The sequence below is a fragment of the Phacochoerus africanus genome, chromosome 2 (assembly GCF_016906955.1).
Source record: "Phacochoerus africanus isolate WHEZ1 chromosome 2, ROS_Pafr_v1, whole genome shotgun sequence".
NCBI lineage: Eukaryota > Metazoa > Chordata > Mammalia > Artiodactyla > Suidae > Phacochoerus > Phacochoerus africanus.
In genome coordinates this window covers 189,780,560-189,804,429 of record NC_062545.1, presented here as the reverse complement: position 1 = coordinate 189,804,429, position 23,870 = coordinate 189,780,560, and the positions used below count along the sequence as shown (strand labels likewise).

Genomic DNA, 23,870 nt, shown 5'->3' with positions numbered 1-23,870 from the left:
CCTTCTGTACAGTACAAAATTGACAAAACACTGTAAACCAGCTATAATGAAAAAAAAAATCCTGACTTGCTACTTTCAGCAGAGCAACTCATGTAACATCTCAGTGGCTATAGTTAAATGTGAAAGTGTGATTCACTGTGAGTTGAATGAAGTTCGTAAGTATTGCCAATGCATGGCACAACATCACAAATTAATCACAGTATTCTTTGTTACTGAGCCATAATGTGGTCTCAGTACATGAAAAAAAAACTTCCCCTTCACTAATGATACAAAATAAAACAATGAGATGCCTTTTTCACCTATCAAAATGGTAGTTTTTTAACTTCAACGGCTCCATGTAAATAAAGATGGGGAAAAATAATTCCACTATATTCTACTCATGATCTTGCTAGAGAAAATATATTACTGATACAGTTTTTATGGAGACAATTTAGAAACATTGCAAAAAAGTATGTATATTTTTTATCTAATAACTTTACACCTAGAAATTAATCTAAGGAAATGGCCTGGAAAATATGCCAGAATGTTTATCACCTGGTTGTATATATTATCAAAAATTGGGGGAAAAGAACGTTTATGTCAAATGACAGGAATATGAACAAATAAACTGTGGCACAAACATACACTGAAATTCTGTGAACCCATTAAAAGTTCCCAGGGGGAAAAAAAAAAAAATCAATTACATGCAAAGATAACCTTAATACTACTTAGTTATAAAACAGTATGAGAGTCCCTGCTGCAGCACAGTGGGTTAATGTTCTGGCTTGTCTCTGTGGAGGCACCTACTAGATCCCCAGTCAGGGGCAGTGGATTGAGGATCCAGCATTTTGCAGCTGTGGCTCAAATTCCATCCCTGACCAGGGAACTTCCATATGCTTCAAGTGTGGCTGAAAAAGAAAAACAAAACAAAACAGTATGGTCCTACTTCATAAAATACATATACACATAGGAAAAAAAAAAACTCAAAATGTTAACAGTTGTTGATTTTAGTTGTGGAATTTTGTTTTTCCTTTTTCTTTTTGTATTTTTTACAATGAAGTTTTTTAAAGCTTTTGTTTTATTTCTGCACATGTGTAAGGATCTGCCCCAAATAGGACAAGGTATATCTCATCTTCCAGTAATAGAGAGAAATAGGTATGAATAGGAGCAAATACAAATAAGCTTCAAAATGTGAGCATATCAGGCACAAACTCCTTCAATTTTCTCATTAAAATAGCAGGGTCGGAGTTCCCGTCGTGGCGCAGTGGTTAACGAATCCGACTAAGAACCATGAGGTTGCAGGTTCAATCCCTGCCCTTGCTCAGTGGGTTAACGATCCAGCGTTGCCATGAGCTGTGGTGTAGGTCACAGACGCGGCTCGGATCCCGCGCTGCTGTGAATCTGGCATAGGCCGGTGGCTACAGCTCCAATTCGACCCCTAGCCTGGGAACCTCCATATGCCGCAGGAGTGGCCCAAGAAATGGCAAAAAGACAAAAAAAAAAAAAAAAAAGCAGGGTCAAGTTAATACACACTGTAATCTTAGCACTCATTTATGAAATAAAAACATAATGCAGAGAGATTTCAGTTTGTGCAGGGTAAAACAATAATGAACTAGGTTTGCTGTGCAGGTATATTTTACAGTAGGCAATTCTACACAAAACAAGCTGTAAGCCCATAATAAATCTAATGGAATCCTGCCTGATGATCTTCCAAAGATCACCCTTTTATCTTCAATTATACAATAAAAGCATATCCATACAACTGGAAACTTATTTAGATAATGGAATTCAAATACATTAATCATTAAAGCCTGCTCAAAAAAGAAACAAACACCAACCCAAAGACTAGGCTTTTATTCAGGGACCAAGTACAGCACACAATTATACATTTTTATTGTGTGTTTTTGACAATGTTTATAAGTAGTTTCAATATCATTCTTGGTTTACTTGTTAAATTGACAATATTTAGGTCAACATTATTATAAGTGGTCAAAGTATAATTAGATTGCACGACCAAAATATTACCTATAATCAAATATTTTCAGCATTATAAATAAAAAAATCTAAGATGAGAATTTCATATTATTCTTAAAGACCCCTCAAAAAAAAAAAGAGAAGAAAAAAAGCACATGGAATTCCCATTGTGGGGCAGTGGCTTAAGAATCTGACTAGAGGCGTTCCCGTCGTGGCTCAGCAGTAATGAACCCAAATAGTATCCATGAGGACTTGGGTTCAATCCCCAGCCTGGCTCAATAGAGTAAGGATCTGTTGTTGCCACAGCTGACATGTAAGTTACAGCTGTGTTTCGGATTCAATCTCTGGCCCAGGAACTTCCATAAGCCATGGATGTGGTCATCAAAAAAAAAAAAACAGGAATTCTCATTGTGACTCAGTAGTAAAGAACCCAACTAGCATCCAAAAGGATGCAAGTTCAATCCTTAGCCTCACTCAGTGGATTAAGGATCTGGCGTTACCATGAGCTTTGGTGTAGGCTGCAGACTTGGCTCAGATCCGGCATTGCTATGGCTGTGGTGTAGGCTGGCAGCTGCAGCTCCAATTCAACCCCTAGCCTGAGAACTTCCATATGCCATGGGTGCAGCTCTAAAAAGCAAAAAAAAAAAAAAAAACCAAAAACACAACACACACAAAAGACTTCAGAATAGTCTGAATAATATATTTTTCACACCTGACTTTTTAAAAATTATTTTGTTACAATTCCTTTACCTTTACCTAACAGTATGTAAAAACATTTCTTTGGTAAGTGAAATTAAAATAAAAACAAGGCCTGTGGCTAATGAAACAAAGTTTGTAAAAAAATTTTTGACAATACTTAAAATTTTAACATAAGCAAAGTTAAGAATTATTTTGCTGGAGTTCCCGTCATGGCTCAGTGGTTGACGAATCCGACTAGGAACCATGAGGTTGCGGGTTTGGTCCCTGCCCTTGCTCAGTGGGTTAAGGATCCGGCATTGCCGTGAGCTGTGGTGTAGGTTGCAGACACAGCTCAGATCCTGCATTGTTGTAGCTTTGGTGTAGGCCGGCGGCTACAGTTCTGATTAAACCCCTAGCCTGGGAACCTCCATATGCCGCCAGAGTGGCCCTAGAAAAGGCAAAAAGACAAAAAAAAAGAATTATTTTGCTTACATTTTCTGACCCAGTGGAATTTTCTAATGGAGGCTGCTGACAATTTCTGACAGAAGTTAAGTCTGATGAACCTAATAAAATAAAGGAATCAATTTTAGTGATTTTTAAATCAGAATGTTACTGTTAGAAGCTGTACAGGCATGATTCAAGAACTATAAACTTCATGCAAGACTTAAACTAGAAGCCATTTTTCATGCAAAAATCTTAAAATGTACATAAGTATATCTTTAAGGTTTGTTTTTACATCAATATTCTGGAAAATAGGGCAGAACTGACGAGTGAGATAAGTATAAAATGGTATAAGATAAATCATTACTATTGGATTTGGACAAACTATGGGTACAATCATTTGCCAGGAATAAAACATGCACATAATATAAAAGCCTGATTTAACGGCAGGCTTATGTCATGCTGTACCTCCAAAAAGCAGCATTATAAAAGCTGCGTTTTTATTTTTTGGTTTTGCACATACATTGATTTGATTACCAGTAAAGCAAAAGATATCTTCACCTTCAGCAAGCTCCAGACAAGTTAAGTGAGTTGGAACATGGAAGCCATCAAAAAGCAGAAATTGTGCTTTTCTGCTCTGCTAAACTTGATATCATAATCCAAACAGAAGGGAAAAAGTAAGCCCTATTGGTGAAAAGTAAGCACATCACTCTAGTTAAGTGTGTTCACCACAGATGTGAACAAGAACAGTGTGCAAAAAAAAGTGAAGAAAAAATACAAAATGTTTTATTCATCCCATCTATTCAATATTATTCTAGGTAGACTGTCTGTGCTTGTCATTTTCCCAGGGAAAGGGGTCACTTTTCAAACCACTGTACAAACTAGACAGATCTTATGTTTAAGAATTCAAACATTAAAAACCCTCTGAATTTTGAAATACAAAACAACGAAATGAAAATAAAGACTAAAGAGATACAAAAATTAAACTGGTTGAAAACTATTTAGAATCACATACCAGGTAAGGTTCCATTCGAGCTCTTCCCTGTTCTAACAGGAAGACATTTATTTGCAGATAATACTGGAGGAACACAGGACAACTTATCTTTCAGCAAAGCCAAATTATCTCCTTGACTTGAAGAAACTACCTCACGAAGTCTCCTCGCTGGTATTTTCACCTTTTTTTTCTTTTCCAGGCTAAACTCAGAGCCTTTCATGTTACTCGTTACAAAACTAGTTTCACAGTTCTGAACAGATTTTCTTCTGGGTCCATAAAACTTCAGAACAAACTTTTCACTGCTTTCAGTGCTTGGGGGTCAAGGGTAGGGGAGAAGAAATGAGGGAGAAAATAGGATGAAAATGTGAATTTCAAGGGATTTTGAAACATGCAATCATCAACTTTTAAACAAAACAATGTCTAAACAGACAATCCACAATGCTAGAAATTTCAATTTGGTATTTAATCCTGGATTAGAGACGACTAGAACATATTTACCCATTAATCGCACTCAGTCTATCAATGCACCATGCCAAATGAATCTAAAAGTGAGGATGTGCCGCATAAGCAATAAGAACAACACAGACCACTCCCAAAGGTGCAAACCGAGAGACGTGTAGGCGGAGTTAAAATGTGATAAGTGGGAGTCAAGCAGGTAAAACTGAAATGCTATTTTTTCCAAAATAACCCACATAAGAAGCTTAATAGCTTTCTTCAGCAAAAGAGTCTTACACACCCCTCCAGAAGCAACCAACAGACACCTAAATTCACCCCTCTGCGTCTCCCGAACGCTCAGCAACTGCGGGGCCACAGGTCCATTCTGACGACAGCTGCAGTTGCCCGCGGGTCAACACCCACCTCCCTTTAAACCCGCCCTTGAGACACAACACGCCTGCGCACCTTTAAAAAAAACCGTCCAAAACATCCAACCAAAAGGCTAAACGCGCTCCGGTGCTCATCAGTCCCTCTCCGGGTGGAAACAAACTTCCAACATAAAAGGCTTAAAGCGGGTATGAATTTGTTTTATTAAAAGCAGTACACCGCCCCACAAGACTTAAACACTGAATAACACCCAAGAGAAAGAGTCATCCGCAACACGCAGACCTCCGGACCTAGCTAAGTAATACCACTCTCGTTTACTAGGGACAGTTTACAGTGTAGCTCCAAGAGACCGTTAGAGAGCGGGATTAAGTAAATTAGTTTTAGAAAGAATTTCGACAGATTCGTGTTAATATTGGCGAGAAAGTCAGAAATTGAGAATTTGTCTAAGCAGACAATCAAAAAAATCAATTCTCAGGAGATTTTAAAATTCACTTATGATATCGGCTTTTCCCTCTAGCGTTTCCGGCATTATAACGAATCAGCGACGAAAGGTATAAGAGTTATTTGACATCGCCATTCCCACGTGTTCTCTTTCATCCAGCGGCTGCGGCGCCCGCCCTGACCCCGACCCTCCGCCCCCAGACTCGACTGGCAGCGCAACCCCCCAGCCTCGTTCTGGTGTCGTGTGCGAGAGCCTGTGCTCAAGTATGGTCTCTTTTCTCTGCCCACAGAGTCCCGGGTTCCCAGGCGGGGGGGCGGCAGGCTATGCTCCGGAAAGGCGACAGGGTCTCTGAAGGAGGCCGCCGCGTGTACTTGGGACCTTGCGGGGGGGGGGGGGGGGCTGCTGAGTCTGGCAGTGCATCCCCTGAGTGGGTGTGGGACCTGCCTCCAAATCCAGTGTCACTGGGGCTAGGGTCAGAATTCAAGGCCCTGAGCCACCTTCAACCCGAGTTTGGGGAGTCGGGTGGTCTTGTTTTGGGATAGTGAATTAGGCTGTAAGCCGTGACCTTGAGCCGACAGGCTGGGAAAACTTTGACTGAAACATTCTCTCTAGACAGAATACCAGGGCCAACTACACCTCATCTCATTTGCTAATTTTTGAGGATGCATTACTAAAGGCTTTTTAAAAGACTAATCAAAAAATGTAATCTGATGAAAAGTTAAGTAACATTTTATTCTTAGATCTCAGCTGCCTACTTTGAAAAAAGTAGTCTTAGAATTAACAGGGACCTTAAGGGCTCAGCTTTGGGGAACCCTTTAAATCTTAATGAGTTTCTGTAATTAATTTCAGTTACATTTCATTCATTATCAGGCTTTCAGGTGGTACCTATTTGTTCACAGTTTGTTTTATAATTTACATGTATTAAAAGGTAAAATGATAGTGTCAGTTGTAAGAGACTTTGGAGATGATTTATCTCCCTTATTCTCTAGATGAAACTTGGGTGTGAAATAAAGTTATCTTTCCCTTCTCTAAAGTGTGCTCATAGGTGTAGAAACTCATTAAGATGACTTGAATAAATGAGTTGGTCTGGATCTTAAAACCCCTTAATATCAGAGCAGGGGTTTAAACCCAAGTAGTCTTGCCCCCATCTAGTCCAGTGCTCATACGCTCATCCTTTAGGCCTTGAGGATCTAGTCCAGTGCCCATGGTCCCATCCTTTGTCCTTGAAGCCATTCTTTAAACCAGAGAGTAGTATGTGGTAATCTTTCAAAAATTTTTTTTGCTCTGATTAATGGTAAGATGACTTAGGGTTGCCAGTTAAATCATGCACAATTTCCTAAACCTGCTGCAAATAACCTAAAGTAAAAGGACATGCACTCCTGTGTCATGAGTCACTTCTGTGGCACAGGTTTGATCCCTGGCCCAGGAATTTCCACATGCCGCTGGTGTGGCCAAAAACAAATACATAAATAATTAAAAAGTAAAGGGACATGCGATGTTCTACATCAATCTGACAAATTAGTTCAGATCAGTTTAGACATCTGACCTAACAAAGAACAAATAGCCCTAGAACAAAAACATGGTTCACAAGATTGTTTCATCTCTCTCTTGTTAACATTTTTACTTGTTTGCTTAAGACTGTTTCATCTCTCTCTTGTTAACATTTTTACTTGTTTGCTTTCTCTTTCCCACTCTCATGTCTCTATATATACATAAATAGACATACACAGTTGGAGGTTTTTTTGCTGAACCATTTACAAGTTGCAGACATCACCTTCAACACTAATTTCTTCAGCATGTATCTCCTTGAGTATATACTATTACATAGCCACAGTATGACTTATCACATCTAAGTAGATTACATATTCATATTTCTTCACTTATCCCAAAAATGTCTTTAATTTTAACTTAAAAATGTTTTGATTCATAATCCAATCAAACTTCAACAACTGTGTTATCATAATTTTTAGTCTTGTAATCTAGAATAGCCTTTATCTGGGTTTTGTTTTGTTTTTTTTTTTTTTTCCGGCTTTTTAGGGCCACAACCAAGGCATATGGAGGTTCCCAGGCTAGGAGTCGAATCAGAGCTACAGCTGCCGGTCTACGCCACAGCCACAGCAACATGGGATTTGAGCCGAATCTGCAACCTACACCACAGCTCATGGCAATGCCGGTCCTTAACCCACTGAGCGAGGCCAGGGATCAAACCTGCATCCTCATGAATGCTAGTCAGGTTTGTTAACTTCTGAGCCATGAAGGGAACTCCACTGTTATCTTTATGACTTCAGTTTTTAGAAAAGACCAGTCTAGTCATTGTACAAATTGCTCCACAATGTGGATGTTCCTAATTATTCCCTCATGATCAGAGTCACATCAAACATTTTTGGCAAGAATACCACATAGGTGGTACCACTTCGGTTAAGGTGGTGATTGACAGATCTTCCCAATGTAAAGAGATCTTTTTGCAATAAATAACCTGTGTTCAGTGCTTTGAGACAATGGATATATCCTGTTCCCCAACAACCTATGACCCAGTAGATTTATCATCCATTCATGACCCTTGCCTGAATCACAAGATTACCAATTACCAGTACTAGTCATGCTAAAATCAGAATCAATTTTGGTGGCCAAAGACATCAGAAGAATCAATTCTTGAAAACTAAATCTGAACAGAATTAGAAATTTGGCTCCAGATCTGGTACAAATCTGTATGATTCTAAAAAATGGAGGGTATTCTTTGACTCCCCCACCCCCGCCCCATCACATCCTGATTAGTTTAAATTTTGTTTAATGCTCAGATATTTCTGGGAATTGTTTGTCCTTGAGTATTCACCAAAACATAGGCACATTACCTAGAAAGATAAGGATATTAAGTTATTAAGTATTTTTAATACATAAGCAACACATGCCACAGAATTGTAACCTCAGAATAGACTGAAGGAACTAATTTCACTTATTGAAAAGAGGTTTTCAAAACGTGATCTAGCCAGCAGAGGTTTAGATTTCCTCAAATAAACTTTAAGGGGTCTTAGCAGTCATATTATAATCCCCACATTTTTCAGGTAAGAAATCGGGCCTCACTGGAAAAAACACTGAAGCAAAGGTTCGACAACTACTTTTCCAGAACAGAAAGGAAACTCATGCATCAGAAAAGGTTTGAGTTTGATGGCTAACATCTCTGCTTACTCTTTTTTTTTATGATGATTTTTATTTTTTTCCATTACAGCTGGTTTATCTCTTTACTCTTAAGTTCCCTGGTTTTATGAAAGATTGTGTCTGATGCAAAAATTACTTAGCATTGCTGTAATCATTTCTAAGACTCAAAACAGAGATTCCAGAACTCTCTATCTCATGCCTCCCTCTCCAGTTTTCAGAAATATAACCAGAAGGTATCCCCCTGATTGGATATTTGCCTCTGTAATAACAAACATTTGTTTGTAATATGTGGAAATTAAGATCAAATAAAAGGGCAGTCACATTGCTTCTTCCTGTTCTTACTCTCCGGTAGTTTGTTAGTCAGCATAACTAATGATTAAATAACTGCAAAATAGAATGCTGGAAGACTTAGAAGACCCAAACTAGCAAGTAAATTTGAAAATCACTTATCCAGTCATCTTCAATATTTTCTAGGAACGACTGCCTACAATTAAGTATACCATGATCTTGATATTGGTGACTAATGAGAAGAGCTTTGGAGATATAGACAGACTTAAGAAAACTGCTGACTCCTAGCTCTTGAATTCAGTTAGGGGTCTGGGAAGATATTTGAAAAAAATAATCTAACTGAATGATGACTGTAAAGGAAATCATACTGTTAATACAGTGGACTTTGAGTAGTAAAATTACTTCTTTTTATTTTCCAAATTCTCAAGAAATAGATTATATTACTCTTATGATAAACTTCATGAGGAAATATGTTGTTAAGGACTAGGTATTTAAAGTGAGTTCCAAGAAAATTCATTCAGACATTTGGGGGTGCTCTTCATCCATATCCTGTCAAAGACTTAACAGTTATCCTTGGTCATTCTGAGTTGTATACCAAGGCGGAAGTGACCTAGAGTCAGCACGGTGTTACAAGTCTGTGAAACTTAAACATTTAAAGATTTCATACTTCCTGCCTCTCTGACTTCTGCTTTAAAAAGTCATATTTGTGAATTCTTACTTTATGTGAATTTTAACCTGAAGAAATACCAGGATAGGAATAGGAAAAAGAAACTGATTTTGGCATTATAACTATCAAACGTAAATTTCTAAGGTTTTGTACCGAAGGAAATTAGGTCTTTCTTTTTTGGTGAGACTTGTAAAAAAATCCAGTTTGTTGCATGTTCTCTTGTACAGCAAGTACAGCTTAGCAATTCAGAAGACTCAGGGTCTTTGGCTAACCTTTTGTACCTTCACCTAGATGCCTCTTTTTTGCGTTTTGGGGCCGCACTTACGGCACATAGAGGTTCCCAGGCTAGGGGTCAAATTGGAGCTGCAGCTGCTGGCTGGATTCGAGCCACATCTGCAACCTACACCACAGCTCATGGCAACATCAGATCCTTAACCCACTGAGTGAGGTCAGGGATCGAACCCACAACCTCATGGTTACTAGTCAAGATTCCTTTCCACTGTGCCACAACGGGAACCCCAATATCTAGATGGCTCTTGATAAACCAAGTTCCTTTAATTCTTGTTTTATTGCCCTGGTATTTTTTTTTTGCGTTCCCACAAAACAAAAGTTTCATTTAAAAACTATTTCCACAATGTTATCTTACCATTCTTAGATCTTTACAGGCTGTTTTCTGAGTAAGAAGCCAAAAAAACTCTAGTTCTGAACATTTGCTAACATTTACCACACTACACACTATCTTATTCTTTGGCAGGGATTAAAAAGCTGGACAAGCTCAAACTTTTGAGATTATTGTAGTTTTATATGCAGTTGTAAGAAAAAAGAGTTCCTTTGTGCCATTACCTAGATTTCCACAATGGTAACATCTTACAAAACCATAATACAATATCATAGCCAGGATACTGATATTGATACAATCAAGATGTAGAACATTTCCATTTCAAAAGTCTCATGTTGCCTTTTTATAGTAACACCTACTTCCCTTCTCCCCCACCCTTTCCTTGACTTTGGCAGCCAGTAATAAGTCCTGCATTTCTGTAATTTTGTCATTTCAAGAATGTTATATAGGAGTTACCATCGTAGCTCAGGGGAAACAAATCTTACCAGCATCCATGAGGACACAGGTTCGATCCCTCGCCTCACTCAGTGGGTTAGGATCCAGCATTGCCATGATCTGTGGTGTAGGTTGCAGATATGGCTTGGATCTGGTATTGCTGTGGCATAGGCCAGCAGCTACAGCTCTAATTCAGCCCCTAGCCTGGGAACCTCCATATGCTGCAGGTACAGCCCTAAAGAGACCAAAAAAATATTATATAAATGGAATCGTACAGTATATAACCTTTGGGATTGGCTTTTTTCACTCAGCATAATTCTCTAGAGTTTCATCCAGGTTGTTGCATGTATCTGTATCTCATTCCTTTTTGTTGCTGAGTAGTAGTCTATAGTATGGGTGTACCAGTTTGTTTAATCATTAACCTGTTCAAGAACTTCTGGATTACTTCCAGTTTTTGACCATTATGAATAAAGTTTCTATTAATATTCGTGTACAGGTTTTTATGTGTGAACATAAGTTTTCATTTCTCAGTGAAAAAAATACCCAGGGGAGTTTCCGTTGTGGTGCAGCGTTTAACGAATCCAACTAGGAACCATGAGGTTGCGGGTTCGGTCCCTGCCCTTGCTCAGTGGGTTAACGATCCGGCGTTGCCATGAGCTGTGGTGTAGGTTGCAGACGCGGCTTGGATCCCGAGTTGCTGTGGCTCTGGTGTAGGCCAGTGGCTACAGCTCCGATTGGACCCCTAGCCTGGGAATCTCCACATGCCGCGGGAGCGGCCCAAGAAATAGCAAAAAAATGACACACACAAAAAAAAAAATACCCAGGAATGTAATTGCTGGGTCATATGGTAGTTGTATATTTAATTTTTAACATACTGTCAAACTGTACCGGGGCTATATGCTACCACTGGGAATATCTGAGTGATCCAGTTTTTCCTCATTTTCACCAGCATTTTGGCATTGTCACTGTGTTTTTTTAATTTAGCCATTCTGATACGTGTGTAAGGCATTTTGTTTTCCTAATGGCTAATGATGTTGAACATATTTGCATGTGCATGTCTGCTATCTGTATAGCCTCTTCGTGAAGTGTCTTATGTCTTTTGCCCGTTTTCTAGTTGGGTAATTTGTTTTTACTGTAGAGTTTGCAGACTTCTCTATATTGTCTGAGTATTAGTTCTTTGTCAGATACAGAGTTTGCTTTTGATGCCAAGTCTAAGAACCCTTTGCCCTAAAGCCCACAGATTTTCTATTCTTCCAGAAGTTTTATGTTCTACATTTAAGTCCCAGATCCATTTTGAGGTAATTTCTATATAAAGTGAAAGACTTATTTTGAAGTTAAATCCTGTGGATGTACAGTTATTTCAGCACCATTTGTTGAAAAAGGTTATCTTTATTTAACTGCTTTTCACTGTTACCAAAAATCAGTTGGGCATATTTATGTGACTTTATTTCTGAGGTCTCAATCCTGTTCTGTTGATCTGTGTGTCTGCTTTTCTACCAATACCATACAATATTGATTACTACAGCTATGTAATAAGTCTTGAAATCAGGTAGACTGATTCCCCCATTATTACTCTTTTTTCCAATTTGTATTAAGTCCATTTGTTTTCCATCTAAATTTTAAAATAATCTTTTCTATATTTATAAGAAATCTTACTTGGGAACTCAATAGGAATTGCATTAAACCTATATATCAATTTTGGTAAAATTACTCTGCTGAATCTTCCACTCCATGAGCACACTGTGTCTTTCCATTTATTTAGGCCATTGATTTCTTTCATCAGCATTTTGTAGTGTTCAGTATACAAGTCCTATATACAGGCTTTGTTAGATTTACCCCTAAGTCTTTTTTATTAAGTGATTATAAATGATATTGGATTTTTAAACTTCAGTATTCATTTGTTCACTGAAAGTATACAAATACATTTGATTTTTGCATGTTTCTTTTGTATCCTGTGACCTTGCTGAGCTCCCATCTCTCTGGGTTTCTTTGTAGGTTCTTTGGGATTTTCTACCCTCATAATCGTGTCATCTGCAAAGAGGGAGAGTTTTATTTCCTTCCCATATGTCTATGTGTCTTAATTCCTTTTCTTGCCTTAATGCCCTGGGTAGACCTCCGAGCAGTATGTCAAGTAAAAACAGTAAAAGCAGACATCTGGCCTTACTCACAGAGGGGAAAGTACTCAGTCTTTCACCATCAGCTATATAGAGTAGGGTTTTTTGTAGGTGTTTATTACCAAGTTGAAGTTCTCCTCTCCCTAATTTTCAGAGTAGTTTTTTGTGTTTGTTTTTTTTTTTTTACCATGAATGATTTTGTCAAGTGCTTTTTCTGCATCAATTGGTATAATGATTTTTATTTTTTAGGCTATTAATATGATGGATTATGTTTATTGATTTCAAATGCTGATCTAGCCTTATGCCTCTAGTATGAACCCTACTTTTTCAAGGTGTATAGTTCTTTTTATATATTGCTGAATTATATTTGCTATTATTTTGTTAAGGATTTTTATGTCTATTTCATGAAGATGTTTTTCTGTAGTTTTCTTGTTACAACATGAAACTCATGAGTAAGTTGTTATATGATGTTATATATAGAGAGAGAGAGATACAGAGAGAGGGTTGTTCTTAGTTCTATTTTCCTTTTTTTTTTTTAATGGCCATATCTGCAACATATAGAAGTTCCCAGGCTAGGGATTGAATTGGAGCTGCAGCTGCAGGCCTACACCACAGCCATGGCAACACAGGATCTGAGCTACATCTGTGACCTAGCCTACAACTTGCGACAATGCCAGATCCTTAACCAACTGAGCCACAACGGGAACTCCGTTAACCTTTTGATAACTGCAGCGTCTACGGTACTATATCCTGTTTTATTCTTTTTTTTGTCTTTTTTTCTTTTTTTTTTTTTGTCTTTTCTAGGGCCACACCCACAGCATATGGAGGTTCCCAGGCTAGGGGGTCTCATCGGAGCTGTAGCCGCCAGCCTATGCCAGAGCCACAGCAACTCGGGATCCGAGGCACGTCTGCAACCTACACCACAGTTCATGGCAACACTGGATCCTTAACCCACTGAGCAAGGCCAGGGATCGAACCTGCAACCTCATGGTTCCTAGTAGGATTCATTAACCACTCAGCCACGATGGGATTTCCCCCGTTTTATTCTTGATGATAATTAGTGACTTCTTTTTTTCGATGTTAATCTGGCCAGAGATTTGTCTGTTACAGTCTTTTCAGAGAACCAGCTCTTTGTTTCATTGATTTTTTGTTTGTTTGTTTTTGGTCTGCTGCTTTTCTGTGTTTATTTTAGTTGACTTTGTTATCATTTCCTTCTACATGCTTTGGGTGGGTTTATTTTGTTCTTCTTTTTCTAGGTTCCTGAGGTTAAAAAAAAAACATAGATTGAGACATTTTCTTTTTAATGTATGCATTTAATACTATAAAATTTTCCTCTTGGTACCAATTTTTAGCTGTGTCACACAAATTTTAATATGCTATATTTTTAGTTTCATTCAGTTCAGTGATTTTTTTAAAAATTTCCCATGGAGTTCCCGTTGTTGCTTAGTGGTTAACAAACCCGACTAGCATCCATGAGGACTCGGGTTTGATCCCTGGCCTCACTCAGTCGGTTAAGGACCTGGAGTTGCCTTGAGCTGTGGTGTAGGTCGCAGACACAGCTCACATCCTTTATTGCTTTGGCTCTGGTGTAGGCCAGTGGCTACAGCTCCAACTCGACCCCTAGCCTGGGAACCTCCAAATGCCGCCAGTAAGGCCCTAAAAGACAAAAAAAAAATTTTCCTTGAGACTTCCTCTTTGATTCATAGGTTATCTACAAGTATATTGTTTATTTTCAGTATGTTTTGATTTTCCTCTTACCTGTTACTGATTTCTAGTTTCATTCCACTGTGATCTGAGAACAGACTCTGTATGATTTCAGTTTTTTTAAATTTATTAAGGCTAGTTTATGGCCCAGGATATGGTTTATCTTGGTATGTGTTCCATGAGCACTTGATAAAAAATGTGTATTCTGTGGTATTGGGTGAAATGTTCTATAAATATAGATTTTATCCTGTTAGTTGATGGTGTTTTTCTATATCCTGTGAATTTTCTGTGAGTGGTTCTATCAATTGTTGAGAGAAGGATGTTTAAGTCTCTTAACTATATTTATCTTTTTCTCCTTCCAGTTCTCTTTACATATTTTTCAGCTGTTTTTCATGCACATTTATTTAAAAGTACTGTGTCATCTTGATGGGTTGACCCTTAATGTCCTTTTCTGTCTCTGATAATTCTTTTGCTCTGAAGTCTAGTCTGATTTTTTTTTGTCTTTTTTTGCCTTTTCTGGGGCTACTCCCACGGCATATGGAGGTTCCCAGGCTAGGGGTCTAATCGGAGCTGTAACCACCGGCCTATGCCAGAGCCACAGCAATGCAGGATCCGAGCCACATCTGCGACCTACACCACAGCTCATGGCAACGGGATCCTTAACCCGCTGAGCAAGGTCAAGGATTGAACCCGAAACCTCATGGTTCCTAGTCAGATTGAGTAACTACTGAGCCACGATGGGAACTCCCGCTTAGTCTGATATTAATATATCTACTATTTAGATTGACATTTGCATGGTAAATCTTTTTCCATCCTTTTGTTTTCAACCTGTCTATATCATTATATTTGTAGTTTCTTAGAGACAACTATCAACATATACTTCATTATTTCTTTAATTCACTCTGCCAGTCTTTTTTTTTTTTGTCTTTTTGCCTTTTTTGTTGTTGTAGTTGTTGTTGTGGTTGCTGTTGCTATTTCTTGGGCCGCTCCCGAGGCATATGGAGGTTCCCAGGCTAGGGGTCTAATCGGAGCTGTAGCCACCGGCCTACGCCAGAGCCACAGCAACGCGGGATCCGAGCCGCGTCTGCAACCTACACCACAGCTCACGGCAACGCCGGATCGTTAACCCACTGAGCAAGGCCAGGGACCGAACCCGAAACCTCATGGTTCCTAGTCGGATTCGTTAACCACTGCACCACGACGGGAACTCCTGCCAGTCTTTCTTTTAATTGATTAATTAGACCAATTATATATAATGTAATTGTTTATCAAGGCTTAGATGTGCTTTTTTTTTTTGGCACTCTGCAACATACAGAGCTCCTTGGGCCAGGGATCAGATCCAAGCCATAGTTGCAGTATAAACCAAAGCTGTAGCAATGCCATATCCTTAACCCACTGTGCCAGATGGGGGATCAAACCTGTGTCCCAGTGCTCCCAAGACACTACCAATCCCATTGCACAACAGCAGGAACTCCAGATGTTCTGTTTTATTTTTTGTCTTCTGTTCAGGTTTTGTTTCTTTTTTCTTGCCTTCCTGAGGATTATTTGAATATTTCTTGGAATTCCATTTGGATTAATTAATCTGTTTTTGAGTGTATCTCTTTATGTATCTTTTTTGGTGGTTGCTCTAGGTATTACATGTTATATACAAAGCTTATCAGCCTAATGGTGTCAGCATATTACCAGTTTCAGTGAAATGTGGAAGGCTTGCCTCCCTTTACCTTGCCCATTTATAACATACATTTAGAACCACATTAGACAATTTTATAATTTTTGCTTCAACTGTCAAACATAATTTAGGAAACTTGAAAGGAAAGTATACTGTACCTACTTACAGTTTTTATTACTCTGTTGTTCCTTCTTGATGTTCCAAGTCCCCTTTTATCATTTTCATTCTGCTTAGAACTTTAATCCTTTAATTTTAGCTCTGCTGGCAACAGATTCTCTTAGTTTTTTTTCACTTGACAATGTCTTCATTTCATCTTCATTCTTGAAGGATTTTTTTGCTAGATAGTGGTTTCTGAGTTGACTAATGAGAAATCTGCTGTCCTAATTGTTTTTCTCCTATAGATAAGGTGTTGCTTTTTCTCTTGTAGCTTTCAAAATTTTTTTTGTCTTTTAGATGTTGACTATGCCATACCTTGATGCAGATTTGTGTTTATGCTCTTTGGAATTCAATTCAGTCTTGAGTCTGTGAGCTTTTCTCTTGCCAAATTTGGGGAGTTTTCAGCGATTATTTCTTCTAGTACTTTAACAGCACTGTCCTCTTTCTCTTCTTCCAGGACTCTAATAAAACAAATGTTATGGAGTTCCTGCTGTGGTGCAGGGGATTAAGATTCTGACTGCAGTGGATCCTTTAAGGATCTGGAATTGCCTCAGCTGTGGCTTGGATTCATTCCCTGGCCTGGGAACTTCCATATGCCATGGGTGAAACCCTAAAATTAAAAAAAAATTTTTTTTTATGTTAGATCTTTTGTTATAGTAATACAGACCCCTGGTACTTGTCCTTTTTTTATTTTCTTTTTCTGTTATTCAGATTGAGTAACTATATTTTTTAGTTTCCAGTTCATAGCTTCCTCTGTTCCCCTCTGTTCTGCTGTTGATTTTGTTTATTGAGCTTATTTTTTCTATATTTCACTTCTTAAAATTTCCATTTGGTTCTTGATATCTTCTATTTCTTTGCTAAGACTTTATATATTTTTTTCATTTTGTTTCAAACAATTGCTCATTGAATTTTTATAATCACAATTTTTTAAAATCTTTGTCAGATCATTCTAAATCTGCCATCTCAGTGTTGAACAACTTTTTTGTTTGAGATCTTAGTTGTTGGTATGAGTTTGTTTTTGTTTTTTGCTTTTTAGGGCTGCATCTGCAGCATGTGGAGGTTCCCAGGCTAGGGGTCAAATCCAAGCTACAGCTGCCAGCCTACACCACAGCCACAGCAACATGGGATCCAAGCCACATCTGTGACCTACACCATAGCTCATGGCAATGCCAGATCCATGACCTACTGAGTGAGGCCATAGGTTGAACTGACATTCTCATGGATACTAGTCAGATTCATTTCTGTTGTGCTACAACAGGAACTCCTGTTTTTGTTTTTTAATCTGGATGTTTTGCATCTTGTGTTATGAGACTCCAGATCTTATTTAAACTTTCTCTTCTAGCTGGCTTCTTTTTTTTTTTGTCTTTTTTTTTGCTATTTCTTTGGGCCGCTCCCTCAGCATATGGAGGTTCCCAGGCTAGGGGTCGAATCGGAGCTGTAGCCACAGGCCTATGCCAGAGCCACAGCAATGCGGGATCCGAGCCATGCCAGCAACCTACACCACAGCTCACGGCAACGCCGGATCATTAACCCACTGAGCAAGGGCAGGGACCAAACCCACAACCTCATGGTTCCTAGTCGGATTCATTAACCACTGCGCCACAACGGGAACTCCCTAGCTGGCTTCTTTTAACACTGCTCCATTAGAGGAGGGGGGCACCTCATTGCTGCCAGATGAGATTTTTAGAAGCCCAGGTTCCTCAGTCTGTTGCTTGATTGGGGGGGGGAGGGGGGGGTGTTGGGAGGATGTTCGTTTCTGCTGGGTGAGAGTAGAGGTTAGGGCTCTCTACTAGGCCTTCATTGGTATCTCCCAATAAGGCACTCCAAAAGACTGGAGTGCCTCATTACTGCTCCCCACATGGCCTCCACTGACACCACAGGGAGGGTATGTGGCCTCATTACCATGAGGCAGTATACAAGTACTGAATCTCAACTAGGCCTCCTTTGATATCACCCCAGAGGGGAGGGAGAAATTTCTTCTTTGCTGATAACTGAGCTGGAGGTCCAGGCCCCCATGTAGTTTACATTGATACTTGAGGAGGGGTTCTTATTATTGCCCAGTAAGATTTAAAGTCTCTGCTCCCTAATCACCCTTCTCTGACACTACTCTGGAGTGGGAGATAGAGTGTCTCCTTGCTGTCAAGAGAGGATGAAAGTCAACCTGGCTTATGCTGATGTGGATGGGGATTAGAGCCAGTTTTTTTCTGTATTTTCCTGGAGTACAGCAATTACAGCCTAAAAGTCTTACAGGCTTCACCTTTCCTATAAGCTGCGGGGGGGGGGGGGGGGGGGCTTTTTTTTTTTTTCAGTGCCCTCCCCCCCCCCCACCCCGAGCATTTGCAGATTGCCACCTTCTTCAGCTCCAAGCTTGTGATATATGAGACCCAAAAATGGAAGAGAATTCACCACTGTGTTGTTTCTTAGGTCTCAAGAGCCCTAGCTAGTATACTTTCTTCTACTTTTTAGTCTTAGGTTTGTCTTATGTGTATTGTCCAGGGGTTTAGTTGTAATTAATGAGAGGAACAGGGAAAAGGACATCTACCCCATCTTCACAGAAACACAAGTCCTAAGCCTCTCTGTACGATGTACTTAGAGAATCCTGCTTCTTTGACTAGTTAGTGGTATTTTATAACAGCCACAAAAATGTATCCTATCTCAGAAGTATGGCTGGTATCATAACTAGCACAGTACTTGGTACATTAAGTAAATGTTTACTGAATGAAATCTATCCCTACCTACCCATATCTAACAGGACAGTAACTGCTAATAACCTCAAATTATACATACGTCTGAAGTTGATACTAACGATGCAATAATTCGGTTTGCACGTCTATGCAGTTCAGTAGTTAAAAGGGTATGGGAATCAGTGTTTCATGACTTAAGTGAGCTAAGAGTAACTATAATCAAAATACCTTACCTGGAACATACCACTGATGATAGGCAACAGCAATTCCTGAAAATTTGTGACCTTCAGTTAATTCCTGGTTTGGTTTGGTTTGGTTTGGTTTGGTTTTTAGGGCTACAAGTACAGCATATGGAAGTTCCCAGGCTAGGGGTCACATTGGAGCTGTAGCCGCCAGCCTACACCATAGCCACAGAAATGCCAGATCCAAGCCGCATCTGCAATCCACACCACAGCTCATAGCATCGCCGGATCCTTGACCCACTGAGCAAGGCCAGGGATCGAACCTGCGTCCCCATGGATGCTGGTTGGATTCGTTTCTGCTGAACCACAACAGGAACTTCCCTGGTATTTTTCAGGTAGTTTATCTGGTTAAAATATATAATATAATAATGTATATATTATATTATATATAAAATTTATAAAGCTGAGAAATAAAATAGCAATAAAGAGCATCCCTGTTGGGAGTTCTCATTGTGGTGCAGCAGAAACAAATCCAACTCTAGGAACCATGAGATTACAGGTTCAATCCCTGGCCCGGCTCAGTGGGTTAAGGATCCAGTGTTGCCATGAGCTGTGATGTAGGTCGCAGACATGGCTGGGATCCTGTGTGGCTGTGGCTGTGACTGTGGCCATGGCCAGCAGCTGTAGCTCCAGTTAGACTCCTAGCCTGGAAATCTCCAAATGCTGCAGGTACAGCCCTAAAGAAAAGAAAAGAAGCATTCTTATTAACTTTGTAGTTATTTAGGTGTCTGTTATGGAACATTGTTGCCTGAATGTTGGCCTAATCTAAAACCTCTAGTGCATTGTTTGTAGCAGATAGAGAAGTTTTAGTAGAAAAGATAGTTTATAACCTGTTACTACTAAATCAAAGATTGTCTGATGTATGGACAGTTACACATTTGGCATGAGACTAGGATAGCAAATAGAAAAGAACCGGTGCTGTCCCTTGCTTGTGGAAAAAACTTTCTTAAATGACAGTAATATTCATGAACATACAGGGTAAGGGCAAAAGAGGGGGGAAAGAGAGAATTCCTGCTGTGGCACATCAGGTTAAGGATCTGACGTTGTTTCTGTGGCAACATGGGTTTGATCCCTGGCCCAGCACAGTAGGTTAAGGATCTGGTATTGCACAGCTGTAGCGCAGGTCACAGCTGCACCTTGGATTGATCCCTGGCCCAGGAACTTCCATATGCCACAGGTGCAGCCAAAAAAAAAAAAAGAGGGAAGGAAGAGGGAAGGGTGTATACATGGTTGAGAGTGCTGGAACAGAATTACCATTGATTGTATTTGTTAATCAAAGTAAGAATTAATTTTTTATGATAACGGCATACATACACTTTGCCCTAAACTTGAATTTCCTACTTAATCTCCACATAAACTTTATGAAAATTTTGTGCTTTTCCAGTCACTTTAAATAATAATTGATGAGCTAATAAGAAATGATATACATATCCATTTATGAAACTCAAGGAAAGCTAAATAAAATGCATAGAAATTCTGTTAGTCTACAGTATACATGATTAGCATTTGCTTATTCTTCCTTTTATATGTTTAATTTCTATTTTAAGCAGGTTTGTTTTATGCAGACCTTTTATAGAAAGATGTTCATTTTAGAATTAACCAGGATGGAATAAGTAAAAAATGTGATCCATTCTTATATCAGAATTAACTGAGCCTGGGTCCCCCATTTAGGATATGTGGAAATTGCAGTAATTCAGAAAGGCCTTTTGACTCCCTTATCTTTATTTCTCTATTGTCCCCAAGTTAGATTGCAAATGTCATATATTCAGAAGCTTTTGGGAAGTCTCTGTGATTACCCATTTTGAACTGTAGAACATAAACTTCTGTAACTTCCTTTTAGAGTGTTTTAGAGCTCTGACTCTTTCATTAGCATTGTTGATTTATAAATGGATGGTGTTTGTTAATGACTAAAGCCTTTTCATTTACTAGAGATAGTAAAATGATCTTTAGTAGAACAGGTCTACATTGCTAGCAACCAGTGGAATAGTTTATTTAAGTACTTTTAGAAAGATACCAGCGATCTCTTTCCCATAAAACCTACTATAAATGGGGCTTTAACATGCGGCTTTGCAAGGTAACAGAGCAAACTGTCTTATAATTGGAGATTTAGATAGACAGGGCTTTGGGGTCTATCTAAAAAATCTAATTCTAAACCATAATGTTCTTATTAATGAGCTGGGAGATTGGATGGTGGCATATAATTACATTGTCAGTTAGAAATTTATAAAATATGAGAATAATAATTCCAGGTAGACTTGTTTCAATTCTATTTTCATAATCTGTTCTTGTTTTGATTACCTAACTCTTCAGCTAGTCTAAAAACATTTGAATACATACTGACAAACTTTTTACTTTTAAATCAGGTGACTTATAAACGTACCAAAAGAATATGGCTACACAAATACCAGAATCTGATCAGATAAAACAGGTAAGGTATTATAATTAAGGGAAAAACGATTTTGAAAAAAAATTTAAGGTACTACTGAATACAACTTATCAGTGATCTCCCAAAATAATTATATTTCCTTTCTACAAATGAATAATAAATGATATGAAACATGTTTATTTTTCAGGTAATTTGAAAGATAATCCAGGAAAGAATAGACATTCAACTACAAAATCTGACTATATTTTGTAGGTCATATTATGCACATCATACTACATATCCATTCAAGCTTGCAAAAGAATTTTTGAGTTCAAATATTATAGGATGTTTTGCCTGAATACATCAGTAATTAAAACACTTTGTTTTGAAAATCATATGTTAAAGAACTTTCTCATTTGTTTGTAGTTTAAGGAATTTCTTGGAACCTACAATAAACTTACAGAAACCTGCTTTTTGGACTGTGTTAAAGACTTCACAACAAGAGAAGTAAAACCTGAAGAGGTATGAAGAGTGTTGCCTATTCAGATTCTCTAAGCTCATCATAAATAATATAAATTGGATCCTCCTAAGCATTTTGCTTGTTTCTAATTATTATAGGAACTTAGCCTACCTTTTATATGTTCCATTGCTCAGAGGACATGAAGCAGCCAAGGACTCATTGAGTTTAATTATGGCATTGAGTTTAATTATGCCAAATTTAATAGAGCCACATTGAACTATGGCAGACTTTTTTAGACAATATGTCTAGGACTTGCTGAATATATTGTTCTGTTAGCAAAGGTTTTTTTTTGTTTGTTTGTTTGTTTTTTAAGAGTCTCACCCGAGGCACATAGAAGTTCCCAGGCCAGGGGCTGAATTGGAGCTGCAGCTGACAGCCTACGCCACAGCAATGTGGGACCCAAGCCATGTCTATGACCTACACCACAACTTAGAGCAACACCGGATCTTTAACCCACATAAGCGAGGTCAGGGACCAAACCGGCATCCTCATAGATACTATTTGAGTTTGTTACCACTGAGCCACAATGAGAATTCCTTAAAGATTCTTAATAATTAGCTTTTGGTCAAGATGGCCAGGCTAGAGAAACTTGACATGACTTTCCTACCTGACCCTGAGAGCTCAGATTAATTCTGGAAAAAGAGCTTGAATCTGGTGGCTCATATTGGGTAGACTCCAAAAAAACCCCACTATAAGTTTTCACTTTTAAAATCTTCTTTAAAACATTTACATATTGGCTAAAAGTGACATAAACTTCCTCCTGTATAAGGTACTAATAAACATTCATGCCAAGAACTTAACATATAACTGATAATAAGTTTTGTTGGAGTTCCCATCATGACTCAGTGGTTAACAAACCCGACTAGTATCCATGAGGACACGGGTTTTTGATCCCTGGCCTCGCTCAGTGGGTTAAGGATCCAGTGTTGCCGTGAGCTGTGGTATAGGTCACAGACGTGGCTTGGATCTGGCATTGCTGTGGCTCTGGCATAGGCTGGCAGCTATAGCTCCGATTTGACCCCTAGCCTGGGAACCTCCATATACCATGGATGCGGCCCTAAAAAGACAAAAAAGTAAAAAGTTGAAATTAGAGTGTTGAGAGTGGAGTTTCTTATTAAAAAGGCACAAACCTGCTACTGGGCCTACATTTTAACAATTGGAATAAGAGATGAACATGTGGGATTTCAGTTAATATTGAAACATGACTGCAAAAAATCTATTAACAATTGAAAGCTATGATCACATGCTACTCATTAACACCATTTAATTCTCAGATACATTCAAAGAAAAGTAACCATTGGTTATTCTTTTTGAATACATGCATTTTTAAAATTAATATTTTTATGTTGCCTCTTGGATCTTTTTATTCCTAGAACACCTGTTCAGAACATTGCTTACAGAAATATTTAAAAATGACTCAGCGAATATCCATGAGATTTCAGGAATATCATATTCAGCAAAATGAAGCCCTGGCTGCCAAAGCAGGACTCCTTGGTCAACCACGATAAAGAAGTCCTGATGGATGGACTTTTGATGAAAAGTGACAAAAGCTGTTGCACTGGAAATGAGGATTCACCTGATAGAATCCCCTGAAAGCAGCATCTACCATGTTAAGCCATCTGTCATAAACAGCAAATGGAAACCACTGGAGAAACATAATTGCTATTTACCGGAAATAATCAAAATAGAAGGTCTTATTGTTCAGTGAAAGTAGTGAGATACAACACTTGTTGAGGCCTTAAGATTCAGCAGCTTGGTCACTTGACTAGAAAAAATAAACCATTGTTTCTTTGACGTGACTGTTAATTTTAAAGCAAAATATGTGTTCAATCATGTATGAGATAGAAAGAAATTTTTATTGCTAAAAGTGAAATAAATGGAAATATCACTGAACAGCTGTTTATATAGTACCATGGGTATT

The 23,870-nt window shown here is 38.6% G+C and overlaps 2 protein-coding genes across 3 annotated transcripts in view; one reads left to right on the top strand and one right to left on the bottom strand.

Annotated features, from left to right (window-relative positions):
- KIAA0586 (KIAA0586 ortholog) overlaps positions 1-4,917 on the bottom strand; it is a 131,620-nt gene extending 126,703 nt beyond the window's left edge. Inside the window, 3 exon segments of the mRNA XM_047767448.1 lie at positions 3,124-3,194; positions 4,088-4,377; positions 4,803-4,917. Of these exon segments, the coding sequence (XP_047623404.1) occupies positions 3,124-3,194; positions 4,088-4,286 (270 nt within the window). The 5' untranslated portion in view covers positions 4,287-4,377; positions 4,803-4,917.
- A 489-nt stretch (positions 4,918-5,406) lies between these two features.
- TIMM9 (translocase of inner mitochondrial membrane 9) lies at positions 5,407-23,842 on the top strand. Of its 2 annotated transcripts, XM_047767445.1 has the most exons (5): positions 5,407-5,593; positions 8,393-8,484; positions 21,428-21,492; positions 21,856-21,951; positions 23,323-23,842. In XM_047767445.1, exons 3-5 carry the CDS (start codon positions 21,454-21,456, stop codon positions 23,455-23,457), a joined length of 270 nt encoding a protein of 89 aa, XP_047623401.1. In that variant the 5' UTR covers positions 5,407-5,593; positions 8,393-8,484; positions 21,428-21,453; the 3' UTR covers positions 23,458-23,842. The 2 variants fall into 2 exon arrangements, with proteins under 2 accessions (XP_047623401.1, XP_047623402.1); XM_047767446.1 differs by lacking the exon at positions 8,393-8,484.
- The last annotated feature ends 28 nt before the right edge of the window (positions 23,843-23,870 follow it).